Source organism: Enoplosus armatus, chromosome 20 (genome assembly GCF_043641665.1).
Source record: "Enoplosus armatus isolate fEnoArm2 chromosome 20, fEnoArm2.hap1, whole genome shotgun sequence".
NCBI classification, from domain to species: Eukaryota; Metazoa; Chordata; class Actinopteri; order Centrarchiformes; family Enoplosidae; genus Enoplosus; species Enoplosus armatus.
In genome coordinates, this window is record NC_092199.1 from 7,834,471 (window position 1) to 7,855,386 (window position 20,916).

General features: G+C 40.3%; 2 protein-coding genes across 2 annotated transcripts; one reads left to right on the forward strand and one right to left on the reverse strand.

Annotated features, from left to right (window-relative positions):
* The first annotated feature begins 1,437 nt into the window (after positions 1 to 1,437).
* On the forward strand, positions 1,438 to 4,826 carry ppifb (peptidylprolyl isomerase Fb). The gene is made up of 6 exons (XM_070927677.1): positions 1,438 to 1,701; positions 1,892 to 1,922; positions 2,416 to 2,504; positions 2,590 to 2,686; positions 3,363 to 3,438; positions 4,353 to 4,826. Exons 1-6 carry the CDS (start codon positions 1,549 to 1,551, stop codon positions 4,486 to 4,488), a joined length of 582 nt encoding a protein of 193 aa, XP_070783778.1. The 5' UTR covers positions 1,438 to 1,548; the 3' UTR covers positions 4,489 to 4,826.
* Positions 4,827 to 7,044: 2,218 nt separating this feature from the next.
* Positions 7,045 to 19,011, reverse strand: LOC139303760 (zinc finger CCHC domain-containing protein 24-like). Its single transcript, XM_070927595.1, has 4 exons — positions 18,799 to 19,011; positions 17,225 to 17,425; positions 8,273 to 8,437; positions 7,045 to 7,248 (listed from the first exon to the last, which is right to left on the reverse strand). Exons 1-4 carry the CDS (start codon positions 19,009 to 19,011, stop codon positions 7,135 to 7,137), a joined length of 693 nt encoding a protein of 230 aa, XP_070783696.1. The 3' UTR covers positions 7,045 to 7,134.
* Positions 19,012 to 20,916: the final 1,905 nt, after the last annotated feature.

A 20,916-nucleotide genomic window follows, 5' to 3' on the forward strand; every position in this document is an offset into this window, starting at 1 on the left:
CACCTCTTTTGTTAGGGGAACTGGGACAGCTATGTTTTACATGTAATATTTAGCTTAAATGTTCTAGTCTGTCACCTGCATACTCGGGAGGTGCTAAAGCTAAAAAAGGAAGAGAAAAAAAATACAAGGTTATAAAGAAAATCGTTTGCAGGGGTGCGAAAGAGGCGGTGGGAGGGACGGGTCCAGAAGATTGTAACCGAATCCATAGTTTGTACAATTTTTGATATCATGAGCAGTTGGAAAAATGATACAATCTAAGGTGATTCATGCAATGTGGCCATTGTCTCTATTGTGTACATTGTATGTACAATCATTTCATATTCTAAACTGGTCAGAAAATAAAGGAACTAATTGTGATTTTTAGTCTTGCAGAACTGTATGTAGTTAGATGATGTGACAACCTAATATTTATCTAATAAATATGTATTCAGATGATACCTGTATGCCGCTGTGGTCTTGTCTTTTGTGCACTTGCATCATAGACTGACGATTAGGCCTGCTAATCCAAGCTGTTTATCCAAGCAGAAGGTGTAAATTATGGGTATCAGATTTGACTCACATTTTGATTAATATAGCTTATAGCCATCATGTGGAAATGATATGAGCCCACATTCATTAACACAACAGTATAAAGCAGATGAGGTTTGTAAACCTGCTCATAGGAATGACGCTGAGCAGTTATTGTGTAATCCGTTGAGAAGGAAATGAGGACAATATAAGAAGAAATGCAAAAGAAAAGAGGTGAGAAAATAATTTCTCTTGAGCATTTAGAAAGAAACAGAAATGGATGGAGTGGAAATTGGTAGAATTACTGTTTTGTGCTTTTCAGACTTTTTCAGACTTTTTCAGACGTTAATATGACTCAATGGAGCCACGCTACCATGGGTGGTGACACCAGATTCTCCCACGGAAAAGTGCTCTAACTCCTACATTTTTCATTGCATACATATCTATTTGAACACATTTCTTTAATACCATTAATTAATATTTCTGTTGAACACAGACACATATACAGTTTAAAACTCCCACAATGGGTTCACATATTTATCTATGTCAGAATGTTCATCTGAGCCCACAGTGTACAAATCTAGGCCACACTACTTTTTGAGATACAACCATTAGTTTAATCTAGTTTAAAGACAAGATTGTAATGTTACACAACCACAGAGACGGAGAAGCGTTCAGAGCCTTTATTTAACTAAAAGTACCCATTGCAAGTTAAAAATGTGTATTTAAAATCCTTCTTGAGTAAGAGAACAGAAGTAGCAAAAGATAAAAATAAAAATATAAAATTGTATACGCGTTGCAAAAGCTTCATTTTGTACAACAAATTATGTGTAACATGTATTATTGCTCGGAATCACATTTAATCTCGCGAGATTTTAACCGTAACCGCTCGGAATGAATGTATTTCCGGTTGAATGAGGAAAACTTCCTCATATCGCGTATGTAAGCGTGACTTTCGCCAACCGCCGACCCGAGGGAGTAAAGGGAGTAAAGTGAGTAAAGTGAGTAAAGGGAGTAAAGTGAGCGGCATTACGTTGCAAAATGTTGCTTTTATCAAACAGGATAAAGTTATGTTCTCTGGCGGTCACCGCCGCGCGCTTGTGCAGCAGCGGCCCCGCAGCTGCTAACAACAACCCCACCGTTTACTTTGACATTGCTGCAGACAACCAGCCCCTCGGCAGGGTAACCTTCGAGGTGAGAAGATAAAAAACAATCTACAACTTTTAATTTCAGGTTGTCGATGTTTACTTTTGGATGAGTAAGAAAACAGCGGCCGTTACTCACCTCAATTCATTTCAGTGAGGTTTGCTGTCAGTCGGTGAGTCGCAGTTTTCCAGAGAACAACTTGTTCACGTTTGACCCTGAGGATTTTTTTCTTTTGCAGCTCAACGCCGAAGTTGTGCCAAAAACCGCAGGTAACTTATGATCGGTTGATTTCATATAAGTCTTCATATAAAACGGATACAAGTTAGGCATTGTTTGACATTTTGAGATCCTACTGCAAATATATAATACCTGACTTTTGGTATGGACGCCAAAATAATACAGCTTAACGTGTTTGTCTTCAGAAACCCCTTCACATTTTGTCTGAACACAAACAGCTTTACAAGAACTTTGTGTAGAATATGAACATCAGTTATTATAATAGTAATCTCACCAGACATTCAGTCACATTTTGGTCGGTTTAAAAAGGGTGTGACGTTGCACACTGAGCCCTAAAGAACTACACGAAATAACCAGTACTGAAGCATAGATTGGTTGATTATTTTCTTATAAGAGGGAGTCAGCTGTACATTAAAGAATCCTTTTTGTGCTGAGATTCCCTGATGTCCCTGCATGATATTTAAGGAAACCACTGACCTGTGAGGGTTTTCACAGAGAGAATCTGACATGCAGCCTTTCTTCTAGAGAACTTCAGAGCGCTGTGCACAGGAGAACATGGCTTTGGTTACAAGGGATCAATTTTCCACAGGGTGATCCCTCAGTTCATGTGCCAGGTAGGCTTTCCTCCCTTTTTTCTTTTGTGTCCTTTTGTTGTCCAGCATGCTGTTTCAGTGTAATTACAGTGATATCTGTTTTCAGGGTGGAGATTTCACTAACCACAATGGAACTGGAGGGAAGTCTATCTATGGATGGAAGTTTCCAGACGAGAACTTCAAACTGAAGCACGCTGGACCTGGTAATACTGGACCTGATACAACAAACAGGACAGGGCTGCACAAACTGCAGCATTAAGATGATCGAGTTAATAGATCACTGCAGAGTTTAATGAGATTTAACAGCACAGTGGGATACACAGGGCAGTGTGACACTACGCAGGGCGGTGTGAATGCATTATACACCACATCCGTGGCAGGCAGATAAGCTGGTGTTTTTCAGGCAAAGTATTGGAAACCAGGTGGATTAATAATGTAGAACTGAGCCAAAAAGAAAAAGACCAGGATCAGATTAGATGTTTTATGCACTTTTTCATGTAAAAGTCGTGGCTGCTGTGCTATTTTACATCTGCAAGAGGGTAACTCTTTACTTTTATTTTTTAGTCCTACTCATTTTCACCACCAGGTGGCAGCATTATGCATCATGTGGTTGAATGAGCTGTAAAAATGAACAAAGTGAAGTTTTACATGATGGATGCAATATGTTTCCTGTAATAAGCCATTTTGACTTGTTTTAATGGGAAAAGCTCTGTTCTGTTGTGTTTCTCACTTGTGATTCAACACATTGCTAAAGTTAACTCATCACTCAGGTTTCTGTGTAGCTCAGGCGAAAGAAAGCCCTGCAGGCGTGTTTTATTACTTAAAGCTAACTTTAAGCATGACATGTTGAAAATAATAACTTTGATTGCTGCATTGTAGGTATCTTGTCTATGGCCAATGCTGGACCCGACACCAACGGATCCCAGTTCTTCATCTGCACCAGTAAAACAGAATGGTAGGTGCTGACAAACACATTATAAGAGTGGATGTCACTGGAGTTATTCTGTTGCACCATTACTGGCCTTATTTAAAGTCTGTTACTGGCTGGCCTGTAGAGACATCTGCACAGAGCTCTGATCATTTGCTGTCTGGAAAAGTTTCAGCAAAACTGAACAAAAACAGACATGTCGGTAAAGTATTATGCAGCATTATAATGAGATAAATATTGTCCCTTTTTTCGTGTCAGTTTCACCAAACAAGTTTGAACTTGCATTTCAAGGGTTTGACTGTACACTATGCATGTGAAAACATCTGTAGAACGCGACATTAAAAGGAGAGTAGCTACTCTTGGAAAATTGAAAATTTTATATATATTGTAGGTTGAGTTTTGTTGCCTATTTGCATATTTTAATCATAGTGCATGATGCAGCAGCTTACCCAGGATCCAAAACAGAAAAGCACCACCAGACTATTTACAGTCCAGGCATCAGCAAGTAGTTGTGGTGTGTCAGAGGCTCCTCTTTTAATAAATACACACTCTTTTTAAAATAGTAATCTGTCCCGTTGAATAGCTTTGGTAAACCATCCAACCTTTAAATTCTGCTACCTTTGGAAGGCTTTTGTTATTGTAGCTTTCTTTAACATGGCTTCAGTAGTGTGTTCATTGTTAAAGTGCTGTTTCAGAGGTTTTTTCCTACCCTACTGGGAATAAAATTCTTGGTGGAAGCAGTGAATTCTTCTAATGTTTTTGCATGAAAGCAACAAGAAAAAAAAAAGTGAAGATTTGAATGATGGCCTAAAATAGCAGAGTCGTTGCAGAAATAGAGGCATCACCCAACAAAAAGCCTCGAGTCAAACCCAGTTGGGTGCATCAGGGATTGTCTCACCGTCCGGGGGCAGCGATAATAAACCTCCTCTTTGTTCATTTAGGCTGGATGGCAGGCATGTTGTCTTTGGCAGCGTGAAGGAGGGACTGGACGTGGTCAAGAAAGTGGAGTCTTTCGGTTCACGGTCTGGGCGAACCTCCAAGAGGATCACTATCACAGACTGTGGAGAGCTCAAGTAGACTCCATATGGGCAGTGGACGCGATCGTGGTCTCATCTCCTGCTGTCATTTCAAAGTGAAAGAGGCTCATTCTTCGGTTTCGGCACAGAGTGCTACCTCTCTTTGCTGACAAGTCATTATCGCAGAAAGAGTCACACACTGTTAGTGTTTCATCAGGTTGCAACTAACGCACTTAACTGTGTCATGTTATAAAATGTGAACTTGTATTGTAGCATAGAAGACGGGTAACGGGTCCTTATGTATTTGCAAGAGAGCTAATAATTCATTAACACTGCATGGAAACTGGTTTGGAAAAGAGGCGTTTATTTGTAAAGAAATAAAGTCATTTTTTCTAAATATGCAAGCTTGTTCTTGCCATCAGATTTTAAACAACATGGACTTAGAATTAAAAGTAAAAGTCTCATAAACCTGCAATATGTGATTTGTTTTGGCCACTTGGGGGCAGCGGAAACAAGTTGTGAACACAAAGTTGTCAGTTTTTAAGTTGATATGGCAAACTTGTTTATTTACACATCCAGCAGTTACGGAGCAACATTATCATTCATTTGGAGTTTCTGGCCTCTTGCTGAAGTCCAATATTTACTCTCTTTTAGCTCTGTTTGTGGTCTCTATCAGCTCCTGAGGGAAATATCTGCCTCCTCAGCAGCTAAATGCTCCACTATGTTCACCAGATAGTCTCTAACTGTGTCTGTCTGCCTGTTTGGTGCTCAGTAAGTAGTGTTCAGTGGGCTTTTTAGAGCTTTTTCACTGAAAGCAGCCAAAAATGACACATGAGAGCTGTGAGAGTCAACCAAAACAGACCAGTCAAAACAGTGAGTTTAACTAACTATAAAGCTTCGTAATGTTGAGGGTAGCTTCAGATTCAGGTGATTATTCTCTGTAGGTTCATCACTACGAGCGACCCCTTTCACATTGTCATTTGACATCGTATAAGAAAAGTTTTGCAAACTTAAAAATCTGGCTGAAATAAGGCTGTTTTAGAGTTGAAGGTGTGTCCATTTACTGGGGGAAGCCGAATGTTTTATCACCAGCTGAGGAATGAGATCAGTGTCCCGTCAGTCGTCCCGCCTCCTTCTGTTTTCCTCATCAGCCTCAGTTTACTAATGATCTTATTCTGCTAAGTATTTATTCTGCTGAGGTCTGTCCAGAAGAATTAAGCTCTAACAGTGGCAGATGTTACTGCTTCTGCACAGGGAAATGTTTCTTTTTGGGGGTCAGCTTGGATTTGCTTCATGTATCATTTTGGATCTCGGCGTACTGTAGCTGCTGCCAGCAGTGGTATATGAGAGGGTGACGAAGCCAAATCTGATTTTGCTTTGCCATAAGTACATTTTACCAGATGCTCAAGAAATATTAAGAAAGATCGACATTCTGTTGTTTTATGTTGCGGGGAGATAAAAATGTGTAACATCTGGATCAGTTAATGCTGAAGAGAGAAGTTGGTTTTATCACTGTGCAGCCCTGTGGGGACTTTCCCAGCCCCAAGCCTCCCCAACCCGAGGCCATACTGCCACATGGATGAATTAAAAAACATGGTCTTATGTGCTTATATTGTTATTAGAGACAAATAGTTTACAGACCTGTAGAGAAATGAGGAACACACTGATTAACATGTTTAAATACATTTTAATACAAAAACATTTTAAGAGATCAAGGGAGCAATCTCATGGGTCGCTCAAACTAAGGCACATTAAATGTCGTTTCACACCTCTTAAACTGTTAAGTCATAAGGTGTTTCTGTTCCATATTCACGTATCATCACAATTTCATGGAAATACAAAAAGCCTCATGGAAATACAAAAAGCAACATGCGCATGCAACCTTCCACTTCATCCTTCATGATCTTTGGTACATTCAGTTTTATTCCTTTCTTTGTCTCGTGTTACATGTGAGACATTACGACCTATGACCCATAAAAAAAAAAGCACTTTGGTGAGTCTCTCTTAGCACTGGGTGCCAAAAATATAACTGTGCTGTAGTACATTTCTACCATATTGCATTGGTTTACAGTTTTATAAAACGTTTGAATGACAAACTACATAAAAGGTGTCTTCAGAAATACAGGCACATAGCATGTAAAGAATAAATGTTAGTTAGGCGAATATGTTCCTTCACAAAGTGTAATAATCAACTTAAAAATATGTTCATTAACATTTTGTACCCTCCAGTACTGATAATACAGATAATAATGCAGTTAAATACTGCATATCCTTCTTAGTAAAGACTTGTTGCATATTTTATACAGAAAACATCATTTCATTTAAGTTATTTCTGGAATATACAAACATGTAAAAGAGAATCCTCATCTGGAAACTTCACTCACGTCGGACACGAGTGAAGACGGACACAGAGCTCAGATTCCTTAATTCACAGTTGGTAAGATTCTTAAGGTTCATAGTTAAGACTTCAAATGATTATTCACATAATGATAACTGAGTAGGTTACAAGAACCCAGCGAATGCAAAGTACTCGTCTCCACTGAGAAAAATGAGCCTCTTCTTCCACTGAGAGTCACAGTGAGGATATAAACCGTTAGATGCATTACAGTACAATAAAGTTAATTATCATGGATTTTTTAGTAATTCAAATATAACTGTCCCTTTTTTGAGAAAACTTTGGAGGAGTATGCAAGGCAAGTAGAGTGTGTTATTGCACACGGCGGCAGTAGTAGCCGAGGACTTTGCATTTTTCACACAGGTGTTGCGGATGCTCCTTGCTCTGGTCCGACACATCCAACCCATCCGGTTTCTCCAGAGGTCGCTGCAACGAAGAAACATACAGAACAACAGAATTACACCAAAGTTGTGTTCAGTATTGTTTCTGGAAACTCAAGGGTTTTAATGACCTGAGTTTACGTTCTACAGTCACACATAAATCATACATGATGATTTATTTAAGGCTTATTTTTGTACTTTATATTCAAAATGATCCTATTTCTGGCAAACAGTTATGTAAATAAAGTCATATTTCAATAAAATAAAGGGATTTTCCACCAGAATTATATTCCTGGCAGTGTGATGAATTTTTTAAAACATTGTTTTGAGCATCATGTAGGGAGCTAAAATTGTATTGAACACTTAAATAAATAATTCAACGTAAAAAAAAAATGGAATAATTAGAAAATTCAGTCTTTTTTTGATGGCTACTGAAAAAAAGGCGTTTTGCTGGGGGAATAAACCCCATGGTTTATTCAAGTCCTTTATAAATTGACACATGGTGGCACTATTTGCACCAAAAACTAACCACTTTCCATCAAACATGATCAGGTCACATGTTTTTAACATGTCCTGCTGCCTAAATAACAAACACACAGACAGACAAATGGAATTCAGAATTAACCTTTTGGTTGAACCAGTCTGCTGTTATCATAACCCCATAAGGTAGTGATGAAATCAAATGTTTAATATAATTAAATGCATGTATGTTTGCAGATAAGAACATTTTACCTGCAACAGTATGCCTGTTCTACAGTTCCACCGGATTTGATTTCCACAGTTAAACTGGTTAGTTTGGGTCATAGAGAAAACATGAAGCAGCTCTGGGCCTCAAGGGTCAAACTACAATGAAATATACTGTAACAACATGGAGTCACAAAGAGTAAAGCAAAAGTCTACTACCTACTACTGTAGAGTGCAGTGAAGCAGTGTTTTCCTGTGAGGATTCGACTGTATAGGTTAGGTTAGAAAACAGTGATCAGGGCCTGTTCAAAAAGTTCATATGAATAAGACCTCATCTGGGGGGCCCCCTGGTAGCTGAGGGGTCCTTAGTTCGGATGTGCTGTTACCTGCTTATGAGGGTAAACGTTGATGTGGCACTTGATACATTCTTGTCCCATGTTGGCCCAGGAGTTCCCGCTCATCCACTTCCTCTTGCATTTAGGGCATTTATATTCACCGAAACACCTCTTCTTTCCCTGATACGGGGTCAGGCCTTCACCTTTGGGTCGTGCCTGAACACAAACATACAGTAGACAGAATTTTTTACATACTGACCTCATGCACAACCCACTTTAAGCTTACTACATTACTTAAAGGCTTAAAAACAAGACATTTCTCAACGTGTAAATGTTGACAGCTATGCAAACATTTTGGCTTTTGCCTCTCACCACCTTTAACTGGAGAAGACTGACTGACCCATTTGGTTTCTTTGGATGGCAGCCAATTCAAAGCTCTGCGTGATTAGAGCGGGAAGTGATAGCAGCCCTGTTGGTGGTCAAGAGAGTCGAGTCTGTGGAGTAGTTTTGTCTCAGGAATCAGATGATTATTTATGGTTTCTGTCAATACAGGTTAAAAAGCTTGTTTGCTTTGATGCTTGATTATGCAGTCCTGGAAGAGTGAGCCTTACATTTCAAAGGAACCTTTCTTATCTTATCTAAACTATAAGTATAGAAGGACTGTGTAGAAATTTAGAAGACTTCTTGTGCTGTAGAAGAAAAACAAACGTTTTAACGGTTTATTTCAAGGAAGCTGGGATATATTGTAATGGTTAAGTGTAATTTATTTGTTGGACAGAAAAAGAAGGAGTCTCAGCTTTCCCATTAGAAATGACCTCCCTCCCTCCAGCTGTGTTCCCAAGGGACCATAAAGGAGGCCCCAGCCTGTGGGGGGACCAATGGGAGAGGCCTCCCTGCTATAGGACAAATACCTCAGGCTCTCAGTCATCCCTCCCAGCTGGCCCCGACCCACCAATCAGGACACAAAGATCTTAGCGGGGAGGAAATAAAACCCAGATGAAATCTGCACTTGTATAACATGACAAAATCCTAAAGCCGTCACAAAGAAATCATCCTGACAAGACTGGTTTAAATTAGAAGCACCTCGGCCGAAAAAGTAGGGCAAGTCAAAATTAAAACTGAATCTGCAGCACCAGAGGAGAGCACGTAAAATCTTGTTTTGATTTCACAGCAGGAACATATGTCGGTTCAAAACGTCCAGCTCATTTCATTCATTTCCAGGACTACATCTGTTTAGCAAGACACGTCTAAGGCTCCAACAGCCAAGTCTCAAACTGTTAAGGCCACAGTGAAGCATTTAGAGGCCTGTGTTTGCATCATTTAGCCACCATGAGGCACTGTGGGAGGTCACTTTTGATGGCAGACCTTTTTCTCAAGCGCACACAGGGAGAGCAGACAGAGCATCATCTTCCTGAGGGAGGAAACAGCTTTCACTCTGCAGAGCAAGCAAAACAAACTCTACCTAAAGTCTGGAGCCCACAGGGCAGCAAAGGGCATGGCACACACACACATTTTCCACCGGTGCCATCAAAGATGTGACACTGACAACCGACAAATGAAAATCACACTTGTGACCCGAGTGAACGGGCACTCTAATGGAAAGCAGGAAAGTTTGAGTGAATGCAGAAAAATGCACAAATCCGTCATCAAGCCGTCTGTGTGCGTGACACAACCAGTTTATTTAACACACCTAACAATATTTTTCATTGTCTGTCTTGAAAATGCAATTGGGTAGTTCATATTTAATATTTATAAAATAATACATATTATTTGAACTAAGACACTGTGCTCACAACAACATTTGGTACAGGTGCTCTCTAATATGATAATGTAGAGTCGACAGCAATGCTAGCATCTCTCAGAGGCTGCACTTAGCCAAACCGATGCTTTGAGCTAAATGCTAAAATCAGCATGCTAACATGCTCCCATTGGCAATGCAAACATGCTGATGGGTAGCAGTTATAATGTCTAATCTATCTAATAGTTGTTGGGACATTTCACTCTAAATCACAATTGTGAATATCATGATAGTGCCACCATGAGGAGGAAAAGTCAGGGGATCACCAAAGTCATTAGAATACATCCTCCGAGGAAAATGAATGTCATCCCCAAATTTCATGTAAATCCATCTGATATATTATTTTGAGATATTTCAGTCTGCACCAAAGTGGAGGACCGACTGAGCACCAACAATATCATTCCTGAAGCCATGCTGCTACCATGAAACCATGAAATGTTCCATTTTGGCCCCTTTTTCTTTGTCACAGTAAAAAAAATTCAAATAGACACAAACACCACATTTTTCCCCAAATCAGATTCTTCATATTTGATGGCAGATCTTTGCAGCCTTAACCACGTGTGAGAAGCTGTTTTGCTTTGAGGTGAATAGATATTAAATCAATCTATTATGTGCATTACAACTCATCCCATCCAAAAGCCATAACTTCAGTTGTGTAACTTGAATCAGCCCCAGAGAGCACAGAGCGATGTAAAGACAGATTTTAAGGTTGCAGCAGATAAGCTTGGCCCAGATCCTTGTAGCCTGGTGAGAGAGGCCCAGGAGGTTGGCTGCCTCCCTCTGCCATCATCTGGAAACCATCAGGATAAACAATGGACTACTCCAAATCCACCCCCTGCCCTCCTCCTCCTTCTCCTTTCTCTCTCCCTCATTCACTCTCTCCCCCGCTTCCATACCCCCATGAGACATTCATCCTGGAGAACACAGCAACACCAAGCCTATCGGATACCATGTGGTCAATTACTCCACACTAACAAACCCGCAGCGCTCTCTCTCCCTCGCTGGGTTTAATTTGTATCAGACCCCCACAGCATCAGGGAGAAGCCCAGCTGTTACGAAAGCAAAACAACACATTAATGCCTGGACTGAAATCCACAGCAATATGTCTCCTATGTTTTAAAGACTCCTGTGTCGAATGAAGTGATACTTTTCATTATCTTGTAAATCAGTTATCTCCAGAAGAGTTTAAAACAACAAACTGATGACTTTACATCTTCCTTAAAGAGAGTATTAGAGTAGATAGAACAGACAAGTATTACTGCACCCAAAGAGAGGTGAAACGGTTAGTTGAATAATTGGTAAGAATAATCAATTCATTGCTATTTATTGATGAGGCAGAAATGCCAAACATTCTCAGGGTCCCGCTTTTACAACGTGAGGATTTACTGCTTTTCTCTGTTTTATATCATTGGTTTCGGAGTGTTGGTCGGACAAAACAAGCTATTTGAAGACGTCACCTTGGACTCTGAAAATAACAGTTGTTGCCCTACATGCAAATATGATGGAATATCTACTTTGGTAAGCATCTGTTGATTTTAAAAGTGGCCAAAGAAGACTACGATGTGGATACTTTTAAAGTGAAGAGACTCAGAAGGCTGTTGTTATCATGATGTGACAGATACTACTGTTACTTTATGTTTGAAACAAATGTCCTGATCATATACTTCAAATGTAATGCAGAAATTAATCAGAACACATTAGTCAATTTGGACAATATGGATTATATGTCTGTTTACAGTTTAAGCAAATAGCAAGTGTAACATATCAAGGAAATCCAATCCTTTGGGAGAAAGCTGTCCATGTAATGAATAAATAAATATGTAATTTTCTTTCTCTGACGCCCTGGTGTTAATATATATCTTAAAATATTTGACTCCTACATCTTTATCTGAAGTATTACTTTGACAGACAGACTGCCGTAAAGATTATGATGACACAAATCACAGTTACTATATATGAAGCTGTAATCCTTCCACGCAGCCTATCTGCAAATCTTGCACATCTGAAATATTGAATGGATTAACCTTCCCCCTCGCCAAAACAAATATGATTAGATAAAAATGACTGGAGGCCAAAGAGCAAAGGATTGGTTTTCTATTTTCCTACATGGCTCACCAGACTTCCATCAAGCCCATTTGTTCAGAGCATGCAGAGCCTTTAAACTATACACATTCACAGATATTATACTTCTCAGCATCTATTTCACACACAGCGCTGCTGTCATAGATGGATGATTATCAATAACCACTCTGCTCCATCCAGAGTCTCCAGTCCTGGCTGTGGCCAAGTTGACGACATACACAGCTGTAAACTGGCATTATGTTTCACACAGGGTGAATGACAGGGGCAGGTGGGCTGGCAGACAAACAAGAAGCACAACAGCAAAATATTCCCAACTTCAGTTCAAAACACAGCTGAGCCAGAGTCAAGAAGACTGACTACTGTGTGGGGACTAAGCTTTGTTTTGTCAAAGTGAGTCTCAGGATCCCAGGAGGTCGCCAACAAGCCAACGACCGGTTTGATTTCAATGTCATGTTCGGTAATCGGTGCAGTTATAGTCAGCGTTCTGTCAGCACTGTGAGAATTATTGTCACTGCTGTTAATGAAGAAAACACAAGAACATACAATTCTGCAGTCAAACATTTCTGATTGATTTTACTTTCTGTCATTAATCCTTCCTCACAATACTGATCCTATTTTCTTTGGGGCCATAAACAGGATTTGATAACAACTCAAATCCCAAAATTTAGTATAGCGCCTTCAAATCCCAGAGTTTTGTATGCACCCCTGAAACTGATAATAACATTTTCCTTTTATAATCCCAAAATTTGGTATAGCGCCCCCAAGTACCAATAATTAATATTGTGTCTCAGCAAATATGTTATTTGTCATAATGTCCAAATTTTGTTTAGTGCCCCCAAATCCAGAATTTGATATTTTATCCCCAAAACACAAAATCTGGTTTTGCACCCATAAATCCCAAAATTTGGTAGAACTCCCATATTGTGTCATTTAATTTAAGTGAAAGTAAAACTTTTATAACCAACAACTGCATTAGGTGACAACACAAGTTATATATACTGTAAATGTCAATTTAATAACTGAACAAACTCTAACGGCTGATGAAGATCATGTAATATAATTTAAAGCTTCAGAACAGCTACTAAATTGTCCAGGTGAGATTGTTTTGTCAACTGTTTCCAAGGTCAAGAATGAACTTAAAACCTCAAGGATGACTTTTATTTTGATAGGTAACAAGGTACAAATAACTAAAGATACAAGATATATTTAGAGCCACATACCGGGGTAACTTATGATTTAATCCTCGTTTCCCTTTAATTCCCCTCATGTCATTGAACCTGGAAAATCTGTAATCTACAATGACCAAATCCTCCAGGATGACGAAAGTAATTTTATCCTGAAAACATACTACCACACAAAAACTGCGTTCTTTTCCTGTATGTTCATCATCTTTGAGCGGGTGACAGCCACTGTTTATCAAAGGGAGTCTATCTATCTACCCACATTCCAGGGTTTGCTCTATCTTGCTCATCCTCCTCAGCGAATGGTCCGGCCAAAAGCAACAGACAGCATACTGAGGACAGATAAGACATTTATCAGCAGTAAAAACAAAACGACCAAAGCAACAGTAATCAGACAGTGTTGCTTGAGATTCACCAGTTACACGTTTGGCGTTGAACTGAGTCGCCCCACCTGAAGTACCGTGTCCAGTCCAAAAACAACACTGATGTCATTATTAGTATTTGATTATAGCAGAAAAACTGTGAGATCAAACATCAGTTAAAACACTGATCTTATACACTGATGTATCTGTTTGCAGATATGTTTATTAACTGCTGATTTGTGATTAGTCAGTGGTTGATCACCTATAATATGACAACAAAAAGTCTGTTTAATCCATACAAAAAAATGGTCAAATCGCCATTTTAGGGGGACTGGACTATTTCTTGTTAAAATGTTGAACTTTAACAAATAACAGAACCGGATGGGATGAACGTAAAACTAAAAATATCAGCCTTCAAAGACCAAATATAAATCCGGTGCTGTAAACCTCACTAACAACTATCAAACATTCCTCTGTCCAATGTAATTATCAAAGCAGATCTTTTCCCTCCATGCAAAACATGATTAAACTGAAACAGACATACACCCACTTCCTGCGCTACCCACTGTTTCCAAAAACACGTTCTGGATGCAGATATCTCTGGGAAGCCGCTCGCTGGCCCTTTAAATGAGTGTCTGACAGCCGTTCCTCTGCACAGACAGAGACGGACAGAGACGGAGATGACTGCAGCCAAGCAGAGCTGAGCGAACAATACAGCCTGACTTCCTGACCTTTGGTTCCACAGCCCCTCTGGAGAAACAATGCCCTCCTTATTTAGCCCAGGCTCTTCCCACCATACACCCATTTACTGTCAGCACACTGTCACTTGTGTATTCTCTTTACAGTAAGCAGGTTCAGCTACTTAATTGGCAAGGGGTCATTAAAATGTTGTGACCCTGGGTTAAGGGGTGAAAGGTGTTAAACTTGCAACACATTTGGTCATTTGGTTGGAGTTTTTCAAGCAAAATGTTACAGAGGACGGATGATTTTCAGCTGAAGACACTAATTTAATGGCAAGTTGGAAATTAAGTAATTTTTCACAACATACAATAGGACGTCAAAAGTGTACCAACAGTATGTATTTCAGTTGTCTAGAGCTAAAAATGCCTCAGATTCCAGTCAACAAGAACAAAAAGCAGTTTGTTCATTAGTTACAGCTTCAGAGGAACGTTCAGCTCAGACTGGACTGAAGAGGCCTTTTGTCATGACAACGGCTCCATGATCATTGCTTTGGATCTGAAATATTAGCAACACATGATAAAAATCTGACATCATCTTTCTAAAGCAGAGCAAGAGCGGCAGAGAGCCAGCCAGCAGAAATGGTTTCCAGATTTTGCACATTTTAAGGGGCGTGGCTGCGAAGAAGAATCGTAAATATCTCTGAGTAATCCTTTGACATCTTAACCTTCGAGTGAAGCGAGTAACCCAACTCTCCACTACGCTGTCAACAGGATGTTTACCACTTACATGCCGAGCACAGCATGGATAGCATATCTGATACCTTTCAGTATGGCTGCAACCCAAATGCAAAGGCTCCACCTTAACAGCTAAGGCTTCCACTGAGGTACTATGTGTTTCTTTATCAAAGAAGCAGACCTTTAGAGTTGACATGGGCCCCATTCCACCCAGAGAAAGGCTGTTAAAGGCCCCGCACACCCACTTCCTGTGTGCTTCTTCTCTCATCTTACTGAGCCGTAACATTCTTTGATTCCTGTCCACTGCAGCTCCAGTGCAAACCAGTCAGCTAAGGAAGCCCGCAACAAACAGTCCAAAGAAACTCACTGCTGCATGTTTTATATCACTTGTGCCTCTCATGTTGGTGTTTCAAGGATGTACACAGTTTCCCTCCTGGTCAGTTTATAGCCTACATCAAATAGACTCAACCTAAAGACTGATACTGTATATACTCAAAAATAAGTGTCAATGTATTATTTTTACAGTGTGGTTAAGAGCTTCTTTTGAACGTTCGGACATCAGGGTATATTTCTGAAACTGACGAACCGACAGTCTCATCCACTTTCTGTCCAGGTGTGCACAGATGTGAAAATGTTAAGAGCTATAAGCTCCCTGCAAATGATTTTCTCTACATTCCTCACATTCCTTCACTGTCTGTGTTCACTGCTGAACATGGTACCAATCTGCTCTGTGTTGGCAGTGATGAAGGGGACAAGCTTTCAGAGACGAGACTAGAGGAGAGGCCAATCAAACTGTGGTATTAATGGCCAGGACAGAGGTGAGCTGATAGACGGACTCTTCTGACATTTCAGCTCCTTGTTTTTTAGTGAAAGTAATATTTTGGGAAATATGCTCACTCCCAGCTTTATTTTCAACATGGGAAATATACTTTTTCGCTTTCTTCCCGAGAGTTCGAGGAGAAGATTGATACCACTCTCATGTCTGTCCCGTTAAATATGAAGCTACAGCCAGGAGACGATTAGCTTAGCTTAGCATAAAGACTGGAAACGGAGGGCAACAGGTATCCTGGCTCTATACAAAGGTAATAAAATCCAGCACCTCTAAAGCTCACTAATTAACACTCTATAGCTCATTTGTTTAATCCACACAAAAAGTCATGTTTTTTGGGGGGGTGGTTACGTGCCTTTGAACAGAGGCAGAGCTAACTGTTTCCCCCTGTTTCCAGTCTTTATGCTAAGCTAAGCTAACAGGCTGCTGGCTGCAGCGACATATTTACCGTACAGATGCAAGAGCAGAGCTTGTCATTTAACTCTCAGGAAGAAAGAAAATTAGTGTATTTCCCAAAATGTCCAACTACTGTATGGCTTTAAGCTCACACAGTGGGAATTCAACTCGCACCAAGAAATGTGGCTACCTGTGCTGTAGATGAAGTATTTTAAATGCTGAAGCCAATTAATGATCTCTTGCATCAACAACTACTTACGTTTTAGAAGTTAGCCAACTATTACGACATTTGACAGACTAAAAAACTAATGACACTTTACTGACCCCTTTATATAACTGACCAGTAAAAGTTTACCAGCTATTTGAACTTCTACTTTTTGCTACCGTGCTTCTTGGACACATCCTGTCCATCAGTCATTTGATTATTTCCATTATGCCTAACAAATGTCAGGCATTTCCCTCTGAACATGATCAATGAGGAACCACAGCTGCGCATAAAGCAGTGGTCATATTTCTCTCGTGTTTGGAGTAGAGGTCGTGCCTAGTTCCACAGAGAAACCTATCGTCTTTCATTAAGGCCAGCTCCGAGATCCAATCTGGCATCTGCTGCTCATTACCAGCCTGCGGTGGTACATCTAACTCAAATATGTGCTGAGGAATCTATTTCACACTGAAAAACGAATACTAACATAATATTCTCACTTGGAATTTATACTTTTAATACCGGGTGGAAGCATGCAGATTTAAACTGAGAATCGGATCAAATGTGTCACCATATTCACTTATGATTTTCTCCTTATCAGACAGCCCTTCATATGGTATTCAAAACACGTTGATGCCTTTGATAGACAACTCAAATGGCCCACACACTGTTTCAGTTTAGGCTGCTGCCTGTGTGGAGCTGCACCTGACTGATGTACAGCATCATTGATGGGCTCACCTGAGGGCAGTCTTTGATGTAGTGGCCTTTGTTGAAGCAAAGGTGACACAGGTAGTTGGGCGGCGGCCTTTTGCTGGGTTTGCGTGTCTCCGGGGACAGGGAGAGGTCTGAGAAATGGTCCGCCAGAGAGCTCAAGCCGTCCACTATATTGTTGAGGGACCCGTAGGGTGAGGAACTCTTGTAGAAATTGTTGTTCAAGGCCTGTCAGAGAAGAACAAAGACCCAGAGGCTACATCACTGGCAACAGAACCATGCCGATGTAAACAACGAAACATACAGTAGATACCTTCATACACTAAAGAAGGCTGCAGCTAACAATTATTTCATTACCGATTAATCTGTTGATGAATCCCTTAACTGCTTATGTCGTCTATAAAACGTCAGAAACTAGTTAAAAGTGCCTGTCACGTTTTCCCAAAGCCCAAAGATATTCAATTTACAACGATATAAAGCTGAGAAAAAGCAACATATTCTTGCATGGAAGTAGCAAATATTTGCCATTTTGTACTGATGAATGAATTATACGATTAATCAATTGTTCTTGATTAAAAGTGTATCCTTTCAGCTCTACACAAAAGCACCTCTCATTTCACAAAAACACAGAAGATTATTGTCGTGACTCCACAATGAAAGAACATTTCAGCAAGCGTGTCAGTCCATCACCCTGATTGATTCTCCTGTTTGTGTCTCCGACAGTAGCCGACATTATTTCATTTTCTGCAGATGTGCTGCCTTTACTGCATTTACACTGTGGGCCAATAGTGTCCATTTCCCCATCAGAACAAAATGCCTTTGTCATGCTTTCTTCTAACTGGTTCTATTGGCTCGGCACAATCAGAATCATTGTGCCTCTGGAGGAGACGGGTGCTATGGCACCGCAGGGCAAACATGAAGAACAGCCTGTAGACACTGGCTGTTTACTCTGCGGGCATCACTGAAAGAGAATTGTGACCAGATGCATGTGTATGTTGCAGAGGGTGATGTTCTGCATGAGACATCAAACCACTGCATGTCTGTTGCAGTTACAGTACGTCATTTGTTTGAATTGTTCAAAGTGATTTTTAATGCCAAAACTCACTTTGTAATGTTTTATGTCATTTTTTCTAACTTTTCCTGAATGTGTCAGTATTAAATTAAGCAGCACCGAGCCACACTGAGTGAACACTGCATACTCCTCTGACCAAGCAGAGGCCGGCCAGGGTGAACTCTAACATTTTTAAAAACTTTGTGAGAGCTCTTTCTCAACCTGCCATTCCTCCTCCAGCTGCACACTGACACCAGAACAGTCTGAACACACTCAGGCCCTATACCAGGGTACAAAACACATATTCATCTGCTACCCACTCACCACAGTGAGACCCAATGAAGGCACGTAGATGAGGTTTACTGTATGGGCAACAAAAATAACCTGGAGTGAAATATGTGAGTATTCATGGACATCTTTGGAGAGACATTTCTGACATGCAGCAAAAAAGGAATCATTTGATGAAAGTTCCAACGAAGCCTGAATGCTGTAAACTGCCATGCAAAGTGTTAATCATTACTATGACAGCAGAACATGACTTGAACACTACCTCACTCCTCAGATGGAAGAAGTTGTTGAGATAGTTGGAGCTCAGATCAGCTGCGCTGCGCTTGGAGATGTTCATGTCCTGAGGGGAAGCGTCCGACTCGGCTTTGAACGCATCAAAAGCGCCGCTCTGAGTGTCTTGCAGGGACATATAGACCCAGTTGAGCAGCTGTGCAGGTTGGTACACAGAGGTACCAGTCTCTATAGCAGACATCATATTGTTTTTTGGAGGGACTGCGCCTCTTGGAACAGCACCGTCAGAACCGCCGGGTTTTCTGGATCACCCAACTTCTTTTAGTCATCCCCCTGCTCCGGCTGGATGGGCGTGATCCTTGTGTTCACCTGGGGAGCCCTGAAGGACCCCAGTAACCGGACTACAGTCACGGGGGAGAGCGCGGTGGAAGCATGAAGCGCAGCAGCCTGAATACCAGTGTGACGCCTGAAGCAGCGCTCCGGCCAGGACTGTGGGTTGCGTCACAGCAGATAGGAGGTCCAACACGAGTTTGAATGTTTCTGCTGAACTTTTCTTAACATATTTAGCTACAGAAGCAAGAATATCTGAGTGGCACCCTCATTGTACAGTGCTATGATCCAAGTTATAATGGAGGGTAAAAAGTTAAAATGATATATAGGCCAGTGTTACTAATGTTAATCCTATATATTTTATTTTGTAACGAGTTATTTCATTTTAAGAAAGCACTGAATTACGTTAAATATTTACCCCAAAAACTCCAGTACTTTGTATTTGTTGTCTTTTTTTTGTTTTGTTGGATTAGTTAAACAGATGTACAATATAATGTTTCAAGGAAAACAATGAAGGGTTTTTTGTTTGTTTATTTTTGTTTTGATTGCAGTGATACAGTAAAGCGAGAAATACATTAATGTTTCCCTAATTAGATTTAAGATTCATCACAGACAGTAATACAATAAAATAGCAAAAGATCAAATAATAAAATGTTTTTGAAATCCCAGACTTGATGGTGCTCAGTTAGACTGACAATAAAACACCCAGGAGTTACTGAGGATTTCTTCACTGACAATCAGGGTTGGGTTTTTTTAGGGTAAACTTATTTCAATTCAATTCAATTTTCTTTATATAGCGCCAAATCACAACAAAAGTCACCTCATGACACTTTACAAATAGAGCAGGTCTAGACCGACTTTTTATAATGTTATTACAGAGACCCAACAGTTCCCACCATGAGCAAGCACTTTGGCGACAGTGGCAAGGAAAAACTTCCTTTTAAGAGGCAGAAACCTCGAGCAGAACCAGACTCTAGGTGGGCGGTCATCTGCTTTGACCGGTTGGGTTGGAGAGAGAGAGAGAGAGAGAGAGAGAGAGAGAGAGAGAGGGGGAGGGGGGAGAGAGGGAGAAAGAGGGAGGTAGAGAGACAGATAGACAGACAGAGAGAGACAGAGAGAGAGAGATAGACGTAGAGACACAGACAGACAGACAGGCAGACAAGCAGACAGGCAGAGATGTATGGCAGCCCTAGCAGTAGCCCTAGCAGCTATAATTATAATAATAATGGAAATATGACTGATAATAGTAGTTACAGCTGTAATAATAGCTGAGATCAATAATAGCAATAACAGCTTTAATAGTAACAGAACTACGACTAAACATAATAACTGGGGAGAGTTTTTGACTACAAGGCCAATAGGCTGCAGGCTGCCATGCACGTCTTGGCCACAAGTAGACTGCTGCCATCTAGTGTTTTCTGTTGATATTGGAACATCATTTCAGCAACAACTGCATATTAACACCTCAGAAATGCCATAAATTGTGAAATAATAATAATACAATTTTGATCAAAATGTGATGACAGTTGTTGGGGTTGTTTGCTTATGTTTGCTAGGTGACTGTCAATCAAACCTCTTTTGACTGTTAATGTCTAAATGAAAAATAACTGCTATGGAGAAATGCTTAAAGCCCCCCTCCACTGTGCAGACTGACACCAGAAGGCTGTTTCATCTGCTGGTGAGGAAAAGTTTCTCTGTATCTAAAATATGACTTTAATATGTGTACGCACAAGTATAATTTTAGTTTGAAAGCCATGGTTCAATATGTGTGATGTGAAAACTTGAAAACTCCAGTGAACACATATGCTACTGAGAATGG

Excerpts from the sequence above, each read along its gene's own strand:
- ppifb (XM_070927677.1), top strand. The coding sequence starts at position 1,549 with ATGTTGCTTTTATCAAACAGGATAAAGTTATGTTCTCTGGCGGTCACC. Across the intron at positions 1,923-2,415 it reads AGTTGTGCCAAAAACCGCAG|AGAACTTCAGAGCGCTGTGC; the intron begins GTAACTTATGAT and ends CCTTTCTTCTAG. Across the intron at positions 2,505-2,589 it reads TCCCTCAGTTCATGTGCCAG|GGTGGAGATTTCACTAACCA; the intron begins GTAGGCTTTCCT and ends ATCTGTTTTCAG.
- LOC139303760 (XM_070927595.1), bottom strand. The coding sequence starts at position 19,011 with ATGATGTCTGCTATAGAGACTGGTACCTCTGTGTACCAACCTGCACAG. Across the intron at positions 17,426-18,798 it reads TCTTCCATCTGAGGAGTGAG|GCCTTGAACAACAATTTCTA; the intron begins GTAGTGTTCAAG and ends CTTCTCTGACAG. Across the intron at positions 8,438-17,224 it reads ACATCAAAGACTGCCCTCAG|GCACGACCCAAAGGTGAAGG; the intron begins GTGAGCCCATCA and ends GTTTGTGTTCAG.